The sequence below is a fragment of the Thalassophryne amazonica genome, chromosome 4, assembly GCF_902500255.1.
Source record: "Thalassophryne amazonica chromosome 4, fThaAma1.1, whole genome shotgun sequence".
In the NCBI taxonomy this organism is placed as follows: domain Eukaryota; kingdom Metazoa; phylum Chordata; class Actinopteri; order Batrachoidiformes; family Batrachoididae; genus Thalassophryne; species Thalassophryne amazonica.
The window spans coordinates 60,505,173-60,529,069 of record NC_047106.1 but is presented as its reverse complement, the minus strand read 5'-3'; the positions used below and the strand labels follow the sequence as shown (position 1 = coordinate 60,529,069).

Genomic DNA, 23,897 nt, shown 5'->3' with positions numbered 1-23,897 from the left:
AAGCCGAAGAGGATATGTATGTATGTATATGTAATTTCTTGAATGTCCCATTTTCCTCAGGCTTTCAAAGAGAAAAGCATGTTCAACAGGTGCTGGCTTCATCCTTAAATAGGGGACACCTGATTCACACCTGTTTGTTCCACAAAATTGACGAACTCACTGACTGAATGCCACACTACTATTATTGTGAACACCCCCTTTTCTACTTTTTTTACTAATAGCCCAATTTCATAGCCTTAACAGTGTGCATATCATGAATGCTTGGTCTTGTTGGATTTGTGAGAATCTACTGAATCTACTAGTACCTTGTTTCCCATGTAACAATAAAAAAATATACTCAAAACCTGGATTAATCATTTTAGTCACATAGCATTACTATTATTCTGAACACTACTGTACGTAGAAAAAATTTAGAGGGACTTGAATTATATTTGAAGATGATGTGAAATCCCAAAGTAATACACATTACTAAAATGTCGTGTATTTTACATTTAATAAGGTGCAAAGGTGTCTGACAGATCAGGACATTAATTAGTTGGGATACTTCTGAACTTATTAAAAGTAATTACTTCATAATGAGCAAAGTGTGTGTGGGAATACTCTCTGTAAAGTTCATCTACCAAACTTGCACTCATGGTAGGATCCAAATCCATTTCTGAAGATTACCATTCTCATGGAAAAATGTTTATACTACCACATATTTCCCCTGAACACATTCAGTAATGCATTATTGTCACAAATGTAAAATCTAATATTGTGTTTCATTACCAGCATTTATTCAAGATTGTAGGCCATTAAAATTACACAGTTTCTGCACTTACCCCCTCAAAATGAGGTGGTCTTTAATTATACTCAAATGATCAAAGCTCTTTATTAAAGTGCCCGTAACGTTTTTATCAGTTCTCATTAAACTCGTGCACCGTATTGCCTAAAGGTGTATTGGTTTCTGTCCTATGGGTCTGTCTGTGTGCAAACAAAATGACTACAAGACTTTTAATCCAGTTTGGACCAAACTTGGTGGAATGAATTTGTACTCACATAGGAGAAAATGGTTTGATATCGAAGTCACAGGTGAAGGCATCATTTGTCCCAATGCTGATGTATGAGATGCATCCAAAAGTATCTGACATTATTTTATTCCACAGACACAAATGCAGCACGCGAGGTGTCATTTGGTGGAGAGGTGTAGGAAATCTCCTTGAGCATGTGTGAATTTTTTTTTTTTCTAGTCTGCATTACATGCTAGTCATGTGCATACATGTACTGCACCTCTGTTGGATTTTAACATGACAGAACAACTTGAGGTGGAGACTTTGACAGAGGATTTGGGCATGCAGAGAGCTCATTCAGGCTTTTCTAATAAAACACAACACTCCTGTAATTATCAGGCTTCCTACGCTACTGATGTGGCTCTCTCTGAGTTTTGGCCATTCAAAATGACACTAAAGAGGACTCTGTTTGAGTCATGAGAAGCCATCAGCTGGTCCAGCTGGACACCATTCCAAAATAGACTTCCAGAAATGTTTCTGTCAATGGTAGAAGCACTGGGAGAAGCGTGTGAGAGAGAGTACAGAGTCTGAGGAATCACAGGAGTGTTCTGTTTACCCAGGAAAACCTCAGTCAGCTGAGCAGAATGAGCGGCTGCAAGACTTCCAGATGCAGTTGCTTCTCCTTCTGCATCAGCTGCTTTGGCGTGAATTTTGCTGACAATCACCGCATGTCAAAATCCTCCAGTAAAAAGGAACCTGTGCTAATCCCCATGTCCGCCGCAAATTCTTGCATGGTGACACGATGGTCCCCCATTACCAAAATCTGTATTCTGTCAATTACTTAGCAGTTTCGACTTGTGGATGGCCTCAAGTCATTCCGTCATGAAAATCCAACCGAGGCGCAGTACATGTCTCCACTATTTGGATTTGCTGCATGTGACTGGCATGCACTGCAGACTAGAAAAAAATTCACGCATGAGAAAGAAGGTTTCCTTCACCTGTCGACCAAACGACACCTTGCATGCTGCATTTGTGTCTGTGGGATAAAAAAAGATGAGATACTTTATGGATGCACCTCGTATAGAGGATATTTAGAATGGCTATTTTGAAGATTGGATTAAATATACACTTATGGTTATTATTAAACACTAATAAGTACTATATTACCTTGCTGTTGGCCACATGACCTTTGAATTTGGGAGATGTTACAAGGACAAACAGTTATACATGCTTAACATGTAATGTGTCAAACATGTAAGCGCAGGCGTTGGACTGTCTGGGTGTCTGTTCTAGTTATGATTGTTATATCCTAATTATGTTGATGCACATAAATAATGTATTTGTATGTGCAGTGGGAGTTGCTGTGGTCCTTCATCCTGCTCTTCACCTTCTGTCTGTTGCTGGTCTGGTTCTACTTCTGGTCAGAGGCTCATAATGACTACAATGAGTTTAATTGGTGAGTACATCACTATTCTGAGTGTTCTTGTTTTCTGAAATCATGCAGCACATGCTTGGATTTTACTACATTGTTTTTGCTAATAATAAAAACAAAAATTGCTGTGGAGATCCATGGGTTCTAGACTGGGTAGTGTGTATTAAATAGATACAGTAGGTGACATTTTTCAAGGGTGGTAATAAATTATGCAAAATTTCTATAATGAGTTGGAATGGTGTGTGAGTCTAGAATGTTTTAATCTAGACATCAACAATTTTTAGAAGAAGAACTCAATCCTTTTATTTCCTGGTAATTATTATTTTTTTTAATGTTAATTTTTGGGCACCATGGTGACTTAGTGGTTAGCACTGTTGCCTCACAGCAAGAAGGTCATTGGTTTGATTCCCACCTGTGGCTTTTCTGTGTGGAGTTTGTCTGTTCTCTCCTCGTTTGCGTGGGTTTCCTCCGGGTACTCCGGTTTCCTTCCACATTTAAAGACATGCAGGTTAGGTGTATTGGAAACTTTATCATTGCCCAGGTCTCCCTTGCAAAAGAGATCTCGATCTCAATGGGACTAACCTCTTAGTTTTTGTGTCCGTGGAATAAACTAATTATTATTAGTTTAATTTGTTATGATTTCTATTTTGCCATTTGATTTTTAAATGGACCACAGTGGAAATAAGTGTTTTCACTTTCTTGCATAATCCATGCAATTTTAACATATTTGCAATGATATTTGGTACTTACATTAAACTTCTTAAATAAAAGCAAGCACTCACACTTTTAATAGGAAGATGAGTTACCGTCACCTGCTGGAATGGCTTGTGAATCCAGAATGTAATTAATACGTCCATTGTTCAGTGTTGTTAGCTAATATCTGTAGTTTCTCCAAAGATGTTACTCCTATCAACGTATCATTTTGGTGGTGTTCATCCTTGCCCAAAAATACAGCATACCAATTGGCAAACATCAGTTCTCCCCAGTTGGTCCGTAATCTATGTTATATGCACGGACGCACAGCTTTTTGTCGTTTCTGCATTCTGCCGCAAGCAGGTGCTTTTAATTTTACACACCCACAAACAGAGATGGTGGCGGAACACATCAAACACAGTACAGTTTTCACTCATGGTAACAGCAACATGACACTTAACTAAACTAACTCAACCAATTTAACTACAAAAACACAACAAATCAATAACACTAACAATACTGTTAAACTAACATGAACATTTTAAACCCCAAACTCCCATGGTGCATTTCAGCACAATGTCCATTGTTCACTGTTGTTAGCTAGTATTGCTAATTTCTCCAAAAATATTAGTCCTATCAACTTTCTGTGTTCGCAGCATTCATCCTTGACCCAGAATACATAAGCATACCAAACGGCAAATGTTAGTTTTTCCCAACTTTCTCCGTGATCGAAGTTATACACACGCATGCATATTCACACACAGAGGCTACTTGGCTATTATAATATAGATAAAATGATGTGCAGCCTTAATGCCACACCATTAAATAGCAGATTTACCTCTCCCCACTCACAAAAGCACCCCCCCAAAAAAGAAAAGAAATGAGTGCTGTAGATTTCATACATTTGGTGAAGAATGATAAGAATGATAAATATTTTACGCGTGTGATGTTTGACGGATGGCAGCTTCACTTTTCTGTTCTGCTGCACTGCACATGTGGGTGAAACAGCTGCTGATCATTTTTCTCATGTATGTACTGTGCTTAAAACAAGTGATGCCGGTAACACCTTACTTGGTAACACATTAGGATCAGGGGGGCCAATCAAAGTGCCGTTCATGGTCTGATTGCGACTGACGCTTTAAAAGTTTAGAGAGTCACAGCACTTCATTCATTCACGGCAGATCGGGTTGATCAGGTCGGGGGACCGATCAAAGTGCTGGTCGCGATCTGATCAGTGATCAGACCGTGACACCGGCATCCTCTGAGAAATGCACCTGGAGCAGAAAAACCACAGAGGGACTTGCTTTAAAATGCTACATTGATAGACATATTTAGACTTATGAGTAAATTACAAGAAACGTGTGTCAACAATCGCATAACTTACCTACAACTTATGTCCCGTGTGTGCAGGACGTATGAGTCATACACTGGCATGCTTTGAAAATTTTCAGCATGCCCAAAATTTTCTCAGGTGCTCAGTGTATTACGATATATATCAGCGTGCTTCAAAGTGCTCCAAAAAACTTACCTATAACATATTAGACGTATGCCAGCATTTTGTAATACTTTCAGCAAATGCTGGCTAAATCGTCAGGGTGTGACATTGCCTTTAACATCATTGTAGGTAGTGCGCAAAAGAAAAAAATACCAAAACAAAAATTTAAGACCATACATTTTCATATCACATTTCCCCACAACAATCACAATACAACTTTGTCATCAGCTCACGCAGCCCTGTTCTCACATGTCTATTTCCACAATCACGAGTTTAATCTGTTTTCTGTCTTATTCTCAGCAGATATCCTCTGTCTGCTATCACTCCTGTATCTTTGTATGTACACAAAACTCAGTGGATTTTGTTGACATATTGTGGAGACGCTCTGTGGCTCATAGAAGACTATACACATTTGTTATTCCTTTTATTGGGAGCACTACTAATTACCTGTTTTTGAGGGTTTCATGGATACCCTTACCAAAACGTAGTACATGCAAGTATGTTTCAAGTATACTTCCAGTTTACTTTTTATATACTTATCAGTACTATATTTTGGTAAAGCTAATCACACCCCTGTCTGTTTGCGGTCCATGTGCAGTACAAACGTGCTCACAAAGAGCTGCGAGCATCAACACTTACGGTACCCTGCTGTGACTCTCTGCCACTGGAATCACTGATGAGGCCTGATATCTAATTAATGTTGGGGTGTGCTACAGTACTGAGATGTTATTTGAATCACACACACACTTGTAATTCAGTAGACTTGTAAGATAATGAGATGGCAGGTGAGTTTGACAGCCTCAAATGTCGTGGGTTTTTTGAATGCGAGGACATGCACCTACTTTTGACTTCGTTTGTGGCGAGTAATGCTGCTAGATGGAAACATGATGAATGTTGCATAATCTTCTTTCTCTGTGGTCCATCAGTGATGTGTGGGTTTACTGAGGTTACCGTCTTAGTTGTGTGAACATTGAGCTTTATTGCAACGTGTCTTTTGGTGCAACTCAACAGTCATCTGCCTACAACCTTTAAGGCCCCTTTCACACATAACACGATTGAAGCCGACTAGTGTAAGAAGGAGGAATTGCATGCCATTCGTGAAAAATTGGAGCCGCCTTTAACGCCTCGTACAACTGTCGCTACAACCATTCACGCACAAAAGAGGCTGAAACACAGCAAATGCCCTGTGAGTGCCCATTTGATCCATCTCTCAGCAGGTGTCGGCCAAATTCCAGGTGTCACACACGAACATCCAGTATCACTTGCAGAGCACTTACGAATTGTGGTGCCATTCACGCAGTCAGCACAAAAACAGAGAGCAGGTGACTACTTTTGAACTGGCTGTGAAAATTGTCTTAAGTGCCCCATGATTTTGGCATAGCCAAGCAACACACATGTGGCGTGCGTGTGTATTGCACGTGTGCGTGTGTGTCGCAACTGCCCCCCCCCTCCCCCCAACACATGTGGTGTGCAGAGGGGGGGAACAGACATGATTACATGCACATGGGGGCCAGCCAGCCACGTCTGAGAGCACACAGCACAGCGAGGTGCCTGTTGTCAGCTGATCACCACACACTGACAGCCGGAAATGACAGCTCAGTGCACATGACCTGTTACATTACAAACACAGAGACCACAGCCAGGACAGGTATATAAATAATTACTACAATAACTACATACACAATTACATAACAAATTATTAAAAAGTAATCACAGAACAAAGAAAAGGGCCATGACACTTTGTTCTGTGGGATGATCAAAAAAAGTGGGCTTGTCTGCATGAGCCAGCTGCTGTTGTAATCTCTGCACCTGGTCCTCACAGTTGGAGAACACGTACTGTGTTTTGAAGGACATAATAGAATAGAATAGAATTTATTTCAGCAACAACACAGCAGCATAAAGACAACATATCAAACAAATAAAAAAAACAAGACCAAATTAAACACTGTGTGCCTGAAAAGGGGGTGGGAAGAAGCAAAGCTTATAAATTACCCACCCCTCATACCCCATCCCAAAAGTCCAAGTCCAACATATAATTACACTTATGCTCACACTCCTATATATACAAATAAGCAAATTAAATACATACATCCACAAATTTATACATCTTGTTTGTTTTTTTTTTATGATTTTCTTTATATCCAGAAATTATTAATTTCTTATAATGTTTCTTAAAACAGACAAAAGAACTACATAATCTAATTTCCACAGGACATTTGTTCCAAATCTTCACCCCTTTAACTGAAACACAAAAACCCTTGACATTAGTACGTACGGGAGGCTTCTTAAAAACCATGCATCCTCGTAAACTGTATTCAGATTTCCTGATCTTGAACAGGCTCTGGACATAAAGTGGCAAGGCCTGGTTATTAGCTTTGTACAAAGTTTGTATGGTGATATAATCCACTAAATCTCTAAATTTCAGTAAATTTAAAGTCATAAACAGAGAATGCGTTGGCTCAAGATAAGGTTTATTACAGATGATTCTGATGGCATGTTTTTGTAAAAGAAATACATGATTGGTATTTGATTTGTAAGTATTACCCCAGAGTTCGATACAATATGTCATATATGGTACAATTAAAGAATAATATAATCTAAGTAGCCCATCCTGGGACAATATGTCCTTGACCCTGTACATGATAGCGATAGATTTTGACATTTTAAATTTTATATAATTTATATGAGGTTTCCAGCTGAATTTATTGTCAATTATAACACCTAGAAATTTGTTCTCAGTTACTATCTGTATTTCCATATTGTTAATGGTTACACTTTTACATTTAGGCACAAATTTATTTCCAAAAATCATACATTTGGTTTTCCCAAGATGAAGTGACAATTTATTAGCATCAAACCAAGCCTTAAATTTATCCAGTTCGTTTACCACCGTGTCAAGAAGCTGTTCAAGATTATCACCACTGCAAAATACAGTTGTGTCATCTGCAAAAAGAACACACCTCAGTACCCGTGACACATAACATATATCATTTATATATAAAATAAATAACAAAGGACCTAAGACCGAACCCTGGGGCACCCCACACGTAATTTCCCGAAGTTCGGAATCAATGTTATTGTATTGAACATACTGATACCGACCATGTAAATAACTATTTATCCAGTCATATGCTAATCCTCTGATTCCATATTTCTGTAATTTAGTTAGCAATATTTCATGATTTACAGTGTCAAACGCTTTCTGTAAATCAAAAAAAAATACCTACTGTATATTGCTTGTTATCAACTGCAGTCACTATATTTTCCACGAAATCCATCAATGCATGTGAAGTAGTCCTAGATTTTCTAAATCCATATTGTTCTTCACAGAGTATCTCATACTTTAGTAAGTAATTATCCAGTCTTTTTACAAAAAAATTTTCTAGTATTTTAGAAAATTGGGGTAAAAGTGAAATAGGTCTATAATTTGAAAAAGTGTGTTTGTCACCAGTTTTAAACAAAGGTATTACTTTGGCTATCTTCATCTGTGAAGGGAATTTACCAAAACTTAATGATATATTACAAATATAAGTGAAAGGTTTTACTATACAATCAATGATTTTTTTCAACAAAGCCATATCCAAATTATTGAAGTCCTTTGATTTCTTACTTTTAGAATTCTGCACCAGATCAATTATTTCTTTTTCATTTGTTCCACCAACAAACATTGACACAGATTTATTAAATGTTATCTTATTTTCAAAAGATTTAACGCTCAATGAATCAATATTACTGGCAAGATTTTTACCTACATTGACAAAATATTCATTAAAATGGTCAGCAATAGTCTCATTATCTTCTATCACAGTATTATTGGAAAGAAAAAAAGAAGGATAATCTCTACCATTTTTGTTCTTTTTTATTACTTCATTTAAAATATTCCATGTATTTTTATATTATTCTTATTTTTAACAAGTAAGTCACTATAATATCTTTTCTTACTAAATCTCATAATATGAATTAATTTATTCTTATATATTTTATATTTACTTTCAGCTTCCTTTGATCTCGATTTTATAAATTGTTTATACAGTAAGTTCTTCTTTTTACATGCCCTCTGAAGACCTATAACATAATAACTCTACCCCGTGAGGCATGTGCGTGCGCTTGCTGTCCTCACGTAGAAATACATAAAACATATCACCTTGTCCATGGGCTGAAGCGGCTGTTCAGTGTGCACACCAGCAGGCTGCTCCATGTGAAAAGGACCATCTGCTCATGTGTACACTCAGCGAGTGATCTGAATGTCACGTCTCCCATGTGAGCTCTGGTCCATATGACATGGTGTCTCTCCTCCGATGTGCCACTCGTGGACATGCACGCCGCTCACTGGACACGTGAGACCAGCAGATGTGGACATAAGCATGCACTGCTTAATTTATATCATTTCATGACTGTACGTCTTTGACCATGAGTCATCTACAGAGGAACCGGATTTTCTTCCGGTTTCTGCGTCTTTCGTGAAGGGGCCCTAAGGCATAAAAATGGATGACAGTACTGTAACGGTGAGTCAGGTCTTTTATTTTATTGCATGCTATGCTTGATTTTTGACGTTCCCTTTACCTCAGTAAAATATGTATTGGTATTTGTTAATACTGTAGATTAAAGCAGAAATAATTAGTCGACTAATCAATTGACAGATGAAACAATTAACTATTGGGTTCACTGAGACATGAGTTTTAATACATTTTTATTTTAATGTGTATAAAGTTCAAGCAGGTGCTATTTTAAACTCAAAATCTAATCTAGATTTAACGTCTAAATTAGAGATTTGGTTTAATTGATTTTAAACTGGAGTGTTATCTGTTTAAAACCCTTTAAGATGGATAAAAATATCAGATACAGTGCATCCAAGTATTCATAGCACTTTTACAGCCTTATTCCAGAATGGATGAAGTGTTTTTTTTTTGTTGTTTTTTTTTGGTCAAAATTCTACACAGAATACCCATAATGACAATGTGAAAAAGTTCTTCTTGACATTTTTGCAAATTTATTAAAAATAAAATAAAAACCTGAGAAATCACATGTACATAAGTATTCACAGTCTTTGCCAGCCAAATGAGTGCCCTCTGCCAGCTCACCGTACAGTAGATCTTTAGGAATGCGGCCCGGATTCATTCTCCTGACGTGGCCAAGCAAATGAACGCGCCTTTTGCCAAGAATTGTGAACCTGCTGCTCATGTTGGTGTGTTCCAAGATCTCTGTATTGGACACCTTGTCCTGCCATCCGATGTGCAGAATTCATCTGAGGCACCTCAGATGGTAGCTGTTGAGCTTTTTCTCATGTCTAGCGTAGGCGGTCCATGCCTCGCTACCATAGAGGAGTGTGCTGAGCATGCAGGTCTGGTAGAAGCACAGTTTTGTCTTCTCAGTGAGGCTGGAGTTGTTCCAAATTCTGTGGCTTAGTCTTGCCATAACTGCTGCTGCCTTCGCAATCCTGCTGTTAATCTGTGCATCAATGGAGAGTGAGTTAGAGATGGTCAACCCAGGGTATGTGGAGTGCTCCACGACTTCCATGCTGTACCCATCAGTTAGGGGGAGCAACTGTCCCCTGTGCCATGACGTTTGTCTTTTTCACACTGATGGTCAGTCCGAACTCCTTGCAGGCGTGACAGAGGTGATTAACAAGCTGCTGCAGACCATCTTCAAAGTGTGATACCAAGGCTGCATCATCAGCAAAGAGCATCTCACTGATGAGTACCTCCACTGGTCTTGGCGTGAAGTCGGGCGATGTTGAAGAGCTTGCCATCAGCCCTGGAGTGAACATACACTCCCTTGCTGCAATCCTTCAAAGCGTAATGGAGGAGCATGGAGAAGATTCCAAAGAGCATTGGCATAAGGACACAGTCCTGTTTCACCCCATTGCTAACTGGGAAGGCCTCTGATGTTGCACCATTGAAGCAAACTGTACTGTGCATGTTCTCACAGAATGAAGAGACCACTGCGAGGAGTTTTGGGGGACAGCTGATCTTCTGCAGGAGCCTGAAGAGTCCCCTTGGAGTGATCAAGTCGAAAGCCTTGGTCAGGTTGATGAAGGCGATGTAGAGTGGCATTTGCTGCTCTTGACACTTCTCTTGCAGCTGGCGTGTTGAAAAGATCATGTCCACGGTAGACCTCCCAGCTCGAAAGATGAACTGGGACTCTGGGTAAACACGTGAGGCCAAGGTCTGAAGACGCACTCAGGCAACATGGGCAAAGGCCTTCCCAGTAGTGCTGAGAAGGGAGATGCCTTGATAATTATTGTAGTCACTTCTGTCTCCTTTGTTCTGATACAAGGTGACGATGCTTGCATCTCACGTCCTGGGGAATGTGTCCCTGTTCCCTGCAGAGGCAGAAACAATTATGCAGGTGTTTTAGCAGCACAGGTTTCCCACTCTTTAAGACTTCTGATGAGAGCTCTTCCATGGTTGGTGGCGTGTCTAGCTCTTCCATGACCGGCAAATCTGGGATGTCCTCAAGGACTGTGACAGTGTTCTGGGTTGCGTACATATACTGTATATTTTTGCTTGCCTCTACTGGTGGTTGGCTCTCACTGCGGTATTGTATCACTTCCTGTTCCGGAGCACAGCGGTGTTTTTCTGTATCTGTTAGCTGTTTAATCTGCGCAGTTAGATTGATCTAGTTATCTAGATTACGATTTGTTTCCCAGTGTAATCTTTACGTGCCTTAACTAAAGCACTCCTTCTGCTGAATCACCTCTAAATTATTTACACATTATTCACTTTGCGTGTTTTTAGGAATCCGCTAGCTTAGCGTAGCTACTAGCTCTTAGCCAGTTTAGCATGGCGGCTTCTCCTGTCTCTCCCGCACTTTTCTGTTCTGGGTGTGAAATGTTTAGTTATTCCTCGGCCTCCTTTAGCAGTAATGGTACTTGTAATAAGTGTAGCTTATTCGTAGCTTTGGAGGCCAGGCTGGGCGAATTGGAGACTCAGCTCCGCACCGTGGAAAATTCTACAGCTAGCCAGGCCCCTGTAGTCGGTGCGGACCAAGGTAGCTTAGCCGCCGTTAGTTCCCCCCTGGCAGATCCCGAGCAGCCGGGAAAGCTGGCTGACTGGGTGACTGTGAGGAGGAAGCGTAGCCCTAAACAGAAGCCCCGTGTACATCGCCAACCCGTTCACATCTCTAACTGTTTTTCCCCACTCGACGACACACCCGCCGAGGATCAAACTCTGGTTATTGGCGACTCTGTTTTGAGAAATGTGAAGTTAGCGACACCAGCAACCATAGTCAATTGTCTTCCGGGGGCCAGAGCAGGCGACATTGAAGGAAATTTGAAACTGCTGGCTAAGGCTAAGCGTAAATTTGGTAAGATTGTAATTCACGTCGGCAGTAATGACACCCGGTTACGCCAATCGGAGGTCACTAAAATTAACATTAAATCGGTGTGTAACTTTGCAAAAACAATGTCGGACTCTGTAGTTTTCTCTGGGCCCCTCCCCAATCGGACCGGGAGTGACATGTTTAGCCGCATGTTCTCCTTGAATTGCTGGCTGTCTGAGTGGTGTCCAAAAAATGAGGTGGGCTTCATAGATAATTGGCAAAGCTTCTGGGGAAAACCTGGTCTTGTTAGGAGAGACGGCATCCATCCCACTTTGGATGGAGCAGCTCTCATTTCTAGAAATCTGGCCAATTTTCTTAAATCCTCCAAACCGTGACTATCCAGGGTTGGGACCAGGAAGCAGAGTTGTAGTCTTACACACCTCTCTGCAGCTTCTCTCCCCCTGCCATCCCCTCATTACCCCATCCCCGTAGAGACGGTGCCTGCTCCCAGACTACCAATAACCAGCAAAAATCTATTTAAGCATAAAAATTCAAAAAGAAAAAATAATATAGCACCTTCAACTGCACCACAGACTAAAACAGTTAAATGTGGTCTGTTAAACATTAGGTCTCTCTCTTCTAAGTCCCTGTTAGTAAATGATATAATAATTGATCAACATATTGATTTATTCTGCCTTACAGAAACCTGGTTACAGCAGGATGAATATGTTAGTTTAAATGAGTCAACACCCCCGAGTCACACTAACTGTCAGAATGCTCGTAGCACGGGCCGGGGCGGAGGATTAGCAGCAATCTTCCATTCCAGCTTATTAATTAATCAAAAACCCAGACAGAGCTTTAATTCATTTGAAAGCTTGTCTCTTAGTCTTGTCCATCCAAATTGGAAGTCCCAAAAACCAGTTTTATTTGTTATTATCTATCGTCCACCTGGTCGTTACTGTGAGTTTCTCTGTGAATTTTCAGACCTTTTGTCTGACTTAGTGCTTAGCTCAGATAAGATAATTATAGTGGGCGATTTTAACATCCACACAGATGCTGAGAATAACAGCCTCAACACTGCATTTAATCTATTATTAGACTCTATTGGCTTTGCTCAAAAAGTAAATGAGTCCACCCACCACTTTAATCATATCTTAGATCTTGTTCTGACTTATGGTATGGAAATAGAAGACTTAACAGTATTCCCTGAAAACTCCCTTCTGTCTGATCATTTCTTAATAACATTTACATTTACTCTGATGGACTACCCAGCAGTGGGGAATAAGTTTCATTACACTAGAAGTCTTTCAGAAAGCGCTGTAACTAGGTTTAAGGATATGATTCCTTCTTTATGTTCTCTAATGCCATATACCAACACAGTGCAGAGTAGCTACCTAAACTCTGTAAGGGAGATAGAGTATCTCGTCAATAGTTTTACATCCTCATTGAAGACAACTTTGGATGCTGTAGCTCCTCTGAAAAAGAGAGCTTTAAATCAGAAGTGTCTGACTCCATGGTATAACTCACAAACTCGTAGCTTAAAGCAGATAACCCGTAAGTTGGAGAGGAAATGGCGTCTCACTAATTTAGAAGATCTTCACTTAGCCTGGAAAAAGAGTCTGTTGCTCTATAAAAAAGCCCTCCGTAAAGCTAGGACATCTTTCTACTCATCACTAATTGAAGAAAATAAGAACAACCCCAGGTTTCTTTTCAGCACTGTAGCCAGGCTGACAAAGAGTCAGAGCTCTATTGAGCTGAGTATTCCATTAACTTTAACTAGTAATGACTTCATGACTTTCTTTAACAAAATTTTAACTATTAGAGAAAAAATTACTCATAACCATCCCAAAGACGTATCGTTATCTTTGGCTGCTTTCAGTGATGCCGGTATTTGGTTAGACTCTTTCTCTCCGATTGTTCTGTCTGAGTTATTTTCATTAGTTACTTCATCCAAACCATCAACATGTTTGTTAGACCCCATTCCTACCAGGCTGCTCAAGGAAGCCCTACCATTATTTAATGCTTCGATCTTAAATATGATCAATCTATCTTTGTTAGTTGGCTATGTACCACAGGCTTTTAAGGTGGCAGTAATTAAACCATTACTTAAAAAGCCATCACTTGACCCAGCTATCTTAGCTAATTATAGGCCAATCTCCAACCTTCCTTTTCTCTCAAAAATTCTTGAAAGGGTAGTTGTAAAACAGCTAACTGATCATCTGCAGAGGAATGGTCTATTTGAAGAGTTTCAGTCAGGTTTTAGAATTCATCATAGTACAGAAACAGCATTAGTGAAGGTTACAAATGATCTTCTTATGGCCTCGGACAGTGGACTCATCTCTGTGCTTGTTCTGTTAGACCTCAGTGCTGCTTTTGATACTGTTGACCATAAAATTTTATTACAGAGATTAGAGCATGCCATAGGTATTAAAGGCACTGCGCTGCGGTGGTTTGAATCATATTTGTCTAATAGATTACAATTTGTTCATGTAAATGGGGAATCTTCTTCACAGACTAAAGTTAATTATGGAGTTCCACAAGGTTCTGTGCTAGGACCAATTTTATTCACTTTATACATGCTTCCCTTAGGCAGTATTATTAGACGGTATTGCTTAAATTTTCATTGTTACGCAGATGATACCCAGCTTTATCTATCCATTAAGCCAGAGGACACACACCAATTAGCTAAACTGCAGGATTGTCTTACAGACATAAAGACATGGATGACCTCTAATTTCCTGCTTTTAAACTCAGATAAAACTGAAGTTATTGTACTTGGCCCCACAAATCTTAGAAACATGGTGTCTAACCAGATCCTTACTCTGGATGGCATTACCCTGACCTCTAGTAATACTGTGAGAAATCTTGGAGTCATTTTTGATCAGGATATGTCATTCAAAGCGCATATTAAACAAATATGTAGGACTGCTTTTTTGCATTTACGCAATATCTCTAAAATCAGAAAGGTCTTGTCTCAGAGTGATGCTGAAAAACTAATTCATGCATTTATTTCCTTTAGGCTGGACTATTGTAATTCATTATTATCAGGTTGTCCTAAAAGTTCCCTAAAAAGCCTTCAGTTAATTCAAAATGCTGCAGCTAGAGTACTGACGGGGACTAGAAGGAGAGAGCATATCTCACCCATATTGGCCTCTCTTCACTGGCTTCCTGTTAATTCTAGAATAGAATTTAAAATTCTTCTTCTTACTTATAAGGTTTTGAATAATCAGGTCCCATCTTATCTTAGGGACCTCGTAGTACCATATCACCCCAATAGAGCGCTTCACTCTCAGACTGCAGGCTTACTTGTAGTTCCTAGGGTTTGTAAGACTAGAATGGGAGGCAGAGCCTTCAGCTTTCAGGCTCCTCTCCTGTGGAACCAGCTCCCAATTCAGATCAGGGAGACAGACACCCTCTCTACTTTTAAGATTAGGCTTAAAACTTTCCTTTTTGCTAAAGCTTATAGTTAGGGCTGGATCAGGTGACCCTGAACCATCCCTTAGTTATGCTGCTATAGACGTAGACTGCTGGGGGGTTCCCATGATGCACTGTTTCTTTCTCTTTTTGCTTTGTATGCACCACTCTGCATTTAATCATTAGTGATCGATCTCTGCTCCCCTCCACAGCATGTCTTTTTCCTGGTTCTCTCCCTCAGCCCCAACCAGTCCCAGCAGAAGACTGCCCCTCCCTGAGCCTGGTTCTGCTGGAGGTTTCTTCCTGTTAAAAGGGAGTTTTTCCTTCCCACTGTAGCCAAGTGCTTGCTCACAGGGGGTCGTTTTGACCGTTGGGGTTTTACATAATTATTGTATGGCCTTGCCTTACAATATAAAGCGCCTTGGGGCAACTGTTTGTTGTGATTTGGCGCTATATAAAAAAAATTGATTGATTGATTGATATATAGTCTATGGTTCCTGGTCTTTGTTTTTTTTTTCCCCCTCTTTTTCTGGACCAATTTGTCCCTCAATGAGCTCCACTTCTTTATACAATCATCAACCTCCAAACCAACGTTAGGTGCAGTTTTTTTTTCCCATTTAGGTGTCTTTGTATATTTTTTTGTGTGTGTTGTAAAGTAGGTCATATTTGAGGACTTTTCTGCAAAAATGTTCCTCTGTTTAATTCCTGATTGAAATGTAATTGGCATGCACACTGAAATTTTTTTTTAAATATGACAGGAGAGGAAGGAGTGACACCGGAAGAGTGACCAATCACAGCCCTTGCAATCTCCATCGTTTTGACGTGTAGTTTAAATTTTTGGGAGGCGCACGTCAGGCTATGGAGAGGGGCTCGGAGAGGGTTCGCAGCGAAGCACAGGGCACTGATTTCAAGCACTTGTCTTTGGTTTGCCACACTCGGGGATATGTGTAAAACAACACCATATTGCGGTATAATTGCCGGCCTTGAATAAAAGGCCTGCCTAGTTTAGGCCCCGGGCCTGAGCATGGTTTGAAAAAATAAATAAATGTGTAATCAAGGAAATGCAGGATGTAAACCTCCAAGATGTCACTTGTCGGGGGTGTGAATGTCTTTTTATTTATTTATTGTGCTGATCTTGTAGCACAGTCCTCAACAGGACTGATCTTGTAGCTCACTTGACTGGCACATTTTTCTCCTTACCTGCTCTGGTCTCAACTAATAAACTCAGTCAGGTGTGTTCAGCCAATTAAGATCTGGCAGACACCAGAACTGGTGACTCAGCTGGGTGCAGAGTGCAGAGAGATAAAACATATGCACGGTAGGTCATCACCAGGAGCAGGTTTGATGACTACTGTTCTGATCATTTTAAGTTGGTGACATTCACCCAAAAAGGAGAATTTAAAATATATATAGTATAATATAATATAATATAATGGCACACATGAAGAGATTCTCGCTCTTGCAGTCTTTCCATCTGCTGCTATTAGCAATAAGAAAATGCAGCTGAGTGCTCAGTCAGAGAATCATTATTAGCTCTCGTGTTCCTGCAGGTTCCTCTACAACCGCTCTGGGGAGTGGAGTGATGGCACTGTTCCAGTTCTGGCAACTACTGCTGCCGGCTTCACCTACATTGCATTTCTAGTGGTCAGTTCTGCATCACATATTCAGATGAATTGGTAAACATGTTGTTGCACTCAAAATACCTTCATAGTTATGAAGTTACTTTTGATGAGTTTGCTCTTAAAGTCATTTTTTTCTTTTGTATCTTGGCAACATGGGGATTTGGACTTGTAGTTTTGTTGTCATGTATGCTTGAATACGTGTCTCTCGTTTTCTTTTTTTTAAGGTTTTAGCAATTTGCCACATCGCACTTGGGCAACAGTTGAATTTGCACTGGCTCCATAAGGTAATGTGCCAAATGTGTTCTAAGCAGCTGTGTTTATGTGTGTGAGCGTAGTGAATACAGGGAAGGGTAAAGGAGTTTTCTCCATCCGCTCCTTGTTTGCGTGGTCCGTGTGCTCACTCTGTGGTGACCAGCTGAACTTGTCCTGAACTTACCGTTTTGATTGTGTTGTCCCTGAAGTGTTATGAAAATCCAAATATGATAGAATGGCGTCATCACAGCTCTTGTTTGCTCTTCCTGTCCGTCCACACAGATTGGAGTGATTGCTGCTCTGCTTTCCACCATTGTTGCACTGATCGCAGTCAATCAAATATGGTGGCAAGAATGGGATGTCATCCCCATATCCCTACAGGTCAGTGTACTTGGTTAATGCTTTTACACCAAAGACCAACGTGATTCGCAAAGCTGTGCATAGTGAAGCTTTTGTCTTTTCCTAAATGGTTGGTCATTTTTTTTTGTTGTTTTGTTTTGTTTTTGAACACCTTGAATTAAATGTGGAAATCTTCACTTCAGTAGGGCTGCAACTAACAATTACTTTTGTAATCACTTAATCTGTTGGTGGTGTCATGCATCACCACATCCATGACACCACAGAACCACCCTGTGTCCTAGATGGCAACAATCCAAATGACAACTGATCCATCCTCACTTCTCGAACATAACCATCTCTTTGCTGCAGCCAGGTGTACCCTTTACACAGCGGGCCATGGGAGTGTCATGGTCTCATCTAAAAAGTTGCGTAGTCCCCTAATTGGTTTCACACACTAATATTACTAATTGATTATATGGTTGATACTTAAGAAAAAATACCATTGTTCTCCAAAATCCTCTGTCCCATTAATGATATAATCCTCTAATTAGTAAAAATATAATTTCTACAAGAATTCCATTATTTGCAGCGTGTACTGCAAATACGTTCCGATGTTAAATTGTTTTGCTTTTCATTTATCACACTACTGTAGAAAATATGTATTGGAACATAATACTGCCCACAAACATTAAAATTTAATCCATTAAAAAAGCTTTGTTATACATATATTTGAAGAAATTTAAAATTAAACTGCAACAAGTTTTGTAGGCCTGTCCTTCACCCATAAGTATTTTTTTTTCTGAGAAAGCACTACAGCAATCTAACAAGTATGAAATATAAATTTCATTTAAAAAGTTTAGTTTATCAACTGACCATTCATGGCACTGCATACTTTATGTTCATTTACTTTGTATGCGGGGCTGTGCATGCACTACAATTACAGATAAAAATATGCAGTGCAGTTAACATACATGTTTAAATTGCAACACAACTGATGTCTGGTAGAGCACAAATTCTTAACAGACTATAATACAATATACTTGTACCTCTTCTTAGATTGATCAACTGAATATGCAAACATTGCGCAAGGCACAATTAAGCCCAACCCATTATTTACTGCCCTCTTCATAAAAATCTTCCTCCCCTACCTCCTCATCATCAGAATAATCAATTGGATTTCTTCATCTGCATCAAATAGTCTAGGTTGCATGTTGTCACAGTTTTTGCATTGGCATAGGTCTGTACACCGAAGACAAAGATTAGCACAGCATTCATCATCTGTATCCTCTGGCTTGCACTTTGATCGCTTAAACATCAAATTTAGGCTTGCGTCTCAGATGTACCTCCTGGCAAATTGTAGCTGAACTTTCAGGTGTATTTAAAAAAAAACAAACAAAAAAAACCTCCTCTGTACCACTTCATCATGAAGCTGTATAACTGATCATGCAAAATGCAAAACTTGCACTGTGCACAATTTTTTCAGTCACAGCCACAGAAGCCTGTAACTTCTTCTGGGTTGTCTGGGTGTCTTGGTGGCTTTCCTCACTCTTCTCCTTCTTGCACAGTCATTCAGTTTTTAAGAACTGCCTACTCTATGCAAATTTACCATAGAGTGCTATACTGTTTGTATTTCTTCATAATTGCAGTGAATAAAGTTCAAGACATATGCAGTGACTTGGAAATGTTCATGTATCCATCCCCTGACTTGTCTGAAGAAAACTGGCAATAAAGATGATTATTTACAGGTATTATACAAAAGAGGCCCATTACTTATGCAACCATCATCTTGGCTTTTATATTTTCTATTAATTTATATCAAGTTGTAGAGATTTGTTTTCAGTTTGAGTTTAAGGAACATAATTTTCCAAATTTTTATATTGAGAAACATGATTTACTTTTTGTAGTTGACATGGCATAAATAAATTAAAATCCATGAAATACAAAGGGGCCAAATACTTTTGCAAAGCACTGTACATTCACATTGTCATGTCAGTGACATGAATTGGTATGTACATTTATAGCATGTAACATTCACGACAAAAAAAAAAGGAAATTATTACATTCTCAATACAGTCCATACTATAGGCCAGGGTTCTCAACGGGATTTTTTCTCAGCATAATGGAATGGAAAAATCACCTTAAGAACCCGGGGGTTCGTGGACTGCTTACGCTTCAACCCTGCTGAAGCTTTTGCTTTAAGGGCTTTTTGTGTTTTTATTTTTACTTCAAAATGTAGAGTAATCAGAAATCAGTCTTGAAGTTAAAAAAAATAAAACATTTGTAAGGATTTTCCATAGTATAAATTAGCAGTTCTGATGCTCCTGTGCAGTGACACACATTTCTACACTCTTCCATATTTTGGCCTGATGCCTCTTCTTTTGGCTTTAAAGTAAGGCTGTAATAAAGATAAAAAAAAATATATATATATATTTCTATATATATATATATATTGAGCAGAACATATAATTGTGCACCTTTGAGTAAAGTAAGTAAAGTGCCTTTGTTGTCATTGTACATATATATATATATATATATATATACACACAACACAATATGTCCTCTAATTACAGTTTGACACAATCCAACCACAAGGAGCAGTGGGCAGCTGCAGTCCAACTCGAGATGTGGCTTTACTTAACAAAATTTGGCCCTCAAAATGCAGGCAATATTGTTTCAGAGGGATATAAATGTGAAATGTTTCTTTGGTCCTGGTCATGATATTATGGAATGTGATGCATTCGAGTGAATAAATACTTTATTTGGAATCAATCAGTTCATGACATGTCGTTATCACTTGATCAATTTCATTTACATCAGTCAAGCATGCAAGTATGCAAAATAACTTTAATTACAAGAAAACTCACCTTCCAGTACAGGATTTTTTTTTTTCTTCATCCTCCACTTTCTTCCGCTTTCTCTCTGCTTGTTCAAGCTTTCGCTTATCAGTAAATTTTTGGTAGCATTCCCGATGAAAACGGGCTTGGTTTGGTATTGGAATTTCGGTGCTCGCACACACTGTGGTACTGCTAGTAGTACTCGAGTTAATAAGTGCCAGAAAGTCTGTTGCAATTTGGGCCTTTACGCCGTCAGATTGTTTCAAAATCTCAGCATAGGACAAAGCTTTGGCCCACGTTGTTACGTTAAATAAGTTCAATTTAACATCATTAACAAACCCAAAGTGAATAGAAAATTTGACTTCACTCGCGTCAGTTGTGTCAGACACCATGTTTTTTTGTTTGTTTGTTTGTTTATTGGGGGGCAGTGAACAAGCCAGAAAATGCTGCCTCCTGATTGGTCAAAATTTTCAAACCAGGAAGTGCCCGGCCAAGCCATCAGAATTAATTCATTTTCTGAAAATTGGGCAAAATTCATGAGGAGAACAAGGTGTTTATGCATTTTTAATAATATTTGGCAAATTATCATGAATTTTATTTCTAAAACAAGTTATGGGATCACGTACAAACACAATAAGCTCACATGGCCTACTGCCTACTTGGCCTTCTCCAATCACTAGGGTCCTCAACACTAAAGCACCTACGTGCTCGACCTTGCTCAAAGAAATGCACCACATGTCCATATTGTTGAGGAAAGATTTACCCTTGTCCCTTGAACACCCTTGAACACATCCTTGTCCCTTCATGGACAAGGGTGTGTTCTCTGCAGAATCAATGCATACCCTGATTGCAGCACTTGAGAAATTGACTTAAGACTGGTAATGTCTGGGTTTGCGATCAAGATGAAGATTCAGGCTTTCAGTGACTTCCTGGATTCAGCCATCAGAAGTGTATTTGTATTTGGTGAAGTGATGAACTTGAAGAGACATTTGCTTATTTTTCTTTCTTCACATGAGTAGCATCACTTGCACTGTGAGGGAGCATCAGTGTGGTTGATTATCCTTTGGTTAATTTACCAGTAAATCAAAACCATAAATTCCACCAATATTTTCAGCCTTGCACTCAAATATTTCATCATAAAAATTATTTAATTTACAAATTTAAAAAAACAAACAATAACATATAAAAGACGTGAAGTGTTGGAGCCTATCTGCTCTGTTTACACCTGATTCTGTCAGGACTCGGATGTGAAGCGAAGTAGGTCATGCTTAGTACTTGGTTAGGAGACAGCTTAGGAACAGTAGGGGCTATGTGTGTTTCTTCCATTTAGAACTGGAGTTGCAATCAGGAATCGTATCTGGCATAAAACTTGTGCCGAATCCCAATGCAGATCCGTAATGGATCTGCTGTGGTAACCCCGAGCAACAGTGGGCAGCCGAAAGACAAATCCATCCATCCATCCATCCATCCATCCATTTTCTTCCGCTTATCCGAGGTCGGGTCGCGAGGGCAGCAGTTCAAGCAAAGCCGCCCAGACCTCCCGATCCACACACACCTCCCCCAGCTCCTCCGGGGCAACCCAGAGGCGTTCCCAAGCCAGCCGAGAGACGTAGTCCCTCCAGCGTGTCCTGGATCTTCTCCGGGGCCTCCAGTGAGGTGGGGGAGGTGATGGCCTAGTGGTTAAGGTGTTGGGCTTGAGTCCAGAAGATCATGATCATCATCATCAAATCCCCGCCTGACTGGAAAATCACTAAGGGCCCTTGGGCAAGGCCTTTAATCTCCTATTGCTCCCGGTGTGTAGTGAGCACCTTGTATGGCAGCACCCTGACATCGGGGTGAATGTGAGGCATAATTGTAAAGCACTTTGAGCGTCTGATGCAGATGGAAAAGTGCTATATAAATGCAATCCATTTATTTTTACCAGTGAGGCATCCAGGGGGCATTCAGAAAAACAAATTTGTCTTTTGGACAAATTTGTCCGAAAGACAAATGACACCAAAAATAGGATATAAAGGGCCAAAAATTCAAAAGCTAGTCATGTACAATAATATGCCTCTTAATGAAACACAAAACACATATCCCATTGGGCTGCAACTAAACTATTTTCATTATTAGTTAATCTGTTGATTATGTTCTGGACTAAACTATTAATTGTTTAGTTGTGAGAAAATGATTTAAAAATATGAATCTGCGTTTCTCAAAGCCCAAGATGACTTCAACAAATATATAGTTTTGTCCACAACCAAAATATACAGTATTTGGGTTACTGTCAGAGAGGAGCAACTGAAACCAGAAAAATACTCACATTGAAGAAGTGGTAATTGGAGAATTTGAGCATTAATCAAAAAATTAGTCAATTTTCAAAACTGTGGATAATTTGTTTAACAGTGAATTAATCATCAGTTTTTCGTGTGACTGTTGCAGCTCTGTGCTTAAGGCACATTCTGTTTCATTTCAGCTTCAGTGTGGTGGTTATAGTAGAGAAACAAAAGAACTGTCCCTGTCCAAATACTTATCGACCTGGCTCAAGGTGTTTCTTACGTCTAATGACAGTTATTGCAGTGCAACATCCATTTTAGTGTTGTTGTTGTTTTGTTTGTTTTTTTGTAACTGTAATTGCTTCTTTATGCGAGCAGCACTGTTGGATTGTAACAGCTGCAAGATATTTAGGGAGTTATTTGTGTCTTATAATTAGTTTGATTTGAGATTATCACAGCACTGGTGAACACATAATTCTACACTGACTCAGTGACAGCATGCCAATTATGTTCAGTCGCTCTCCAAATTATTGCTATTATCTTGTATGTAGTGTTGTTGACCTTTGGTTTTCAGTAATAATCCTGCACCTCTAGTTCATTTTCTTCTTGCATTTGTTCACTGTTGCTGTATTCTTTTTGGTTAATCTATTCTTCTTACTTCTTTACCTTATATCTGATACTATCTTGCCTTCATTTCACCTTCCCTCTATCTAGGCCACAGGTCCATTCCTGCACATAGGAGCTCTTGCTGCGGTCACCGCACTGGCTTGGATTGTTGCTTCTCAGATTGCTCATGCAGAAAAAACAAGTAAGCATAATTATGCATTAGAGAAGATAAGCACATTGTCTGATGTACAGTAACACAGACACACACACAGAGAGGGTGGTGAATGATTCACATTATGTTGCCAGAGTTTAGAATCTCCACCTTGGTGTCAAAGATAACTAACATTCCTGTAGGATCATGTAACTTTGTGTAGCTGAGACACATTGGATTGTGTCATCTGTGACTGTACAGGTCCTGTGGAATAGTTGCTGTTAGTTTTCCTTTTCATCAGACGTAGATTTGAGTAATCACTCTGTTTCCTTCAAATCTGGCTTCACATTAATGTAGACAAAATCCTTAGCTCTCATTGGATAAGTACAGATACTGGAACCCCCTAGTTGATGTGCTTTGCTGTGATTTTATGGTACAAATATTCAGGGTATGAATGATACAGTCTTCAGCATGCTAACATCAGCACAACACTGTCTGGTCGTGACTCTGTGGATATCAAGCACATTAATTAATAAATGGAAGCAGGAATTT

The 23,897-nt window shown here is 39.5% G+C and overlaps 1 protein-coding gene across 5 annotated transcripts in view; it reads left to right on the top strand.

Moving 5' to 3' along the window:
- gdpd5b (glycerophosphodiester phosphodiesterase domain containing 5b) overlaps nucleotides 1–23,897 on the top strand; it is a 187,073-nt gene that overhangs the window by 117,374 nt on the left and 45,802 nt on the right. For all 5 annotated transcript variants that reach the window (XR_004560043.1, XR_004560042.1, XM_034167968.1 and 2 more), the window contains 5 exons: nucleotides 2,342–2,445; nucleotides 16,834–16,927; nucleotides 17,130–17,189; nucleotides 17,440–17,538; nucleotides 23,303–23,396. Coding sequence is in view for 3 of the 5 variants with exons in the window: in XM_034167968.1 (XP_034023859.1) it covers nucleotides 2,342–2,445; nucleotides 16,834–16,927; nucleotides 17,130–17,189; nucleotides 17,440–17,538; nucleotides 23,303–23,396 (451 nt within the window). In the remaining 2 variants the exon portion in view is untranslated. The remainder of the gene's footprint in view (nucleotides 1–2,341; nucleotides 2,446–16,833; nucleotides 16,928–17,129; nucleotides 17,190–17,439; nucleotides 17,539–23,302; nucleotides 23,397–23,897) is intronic.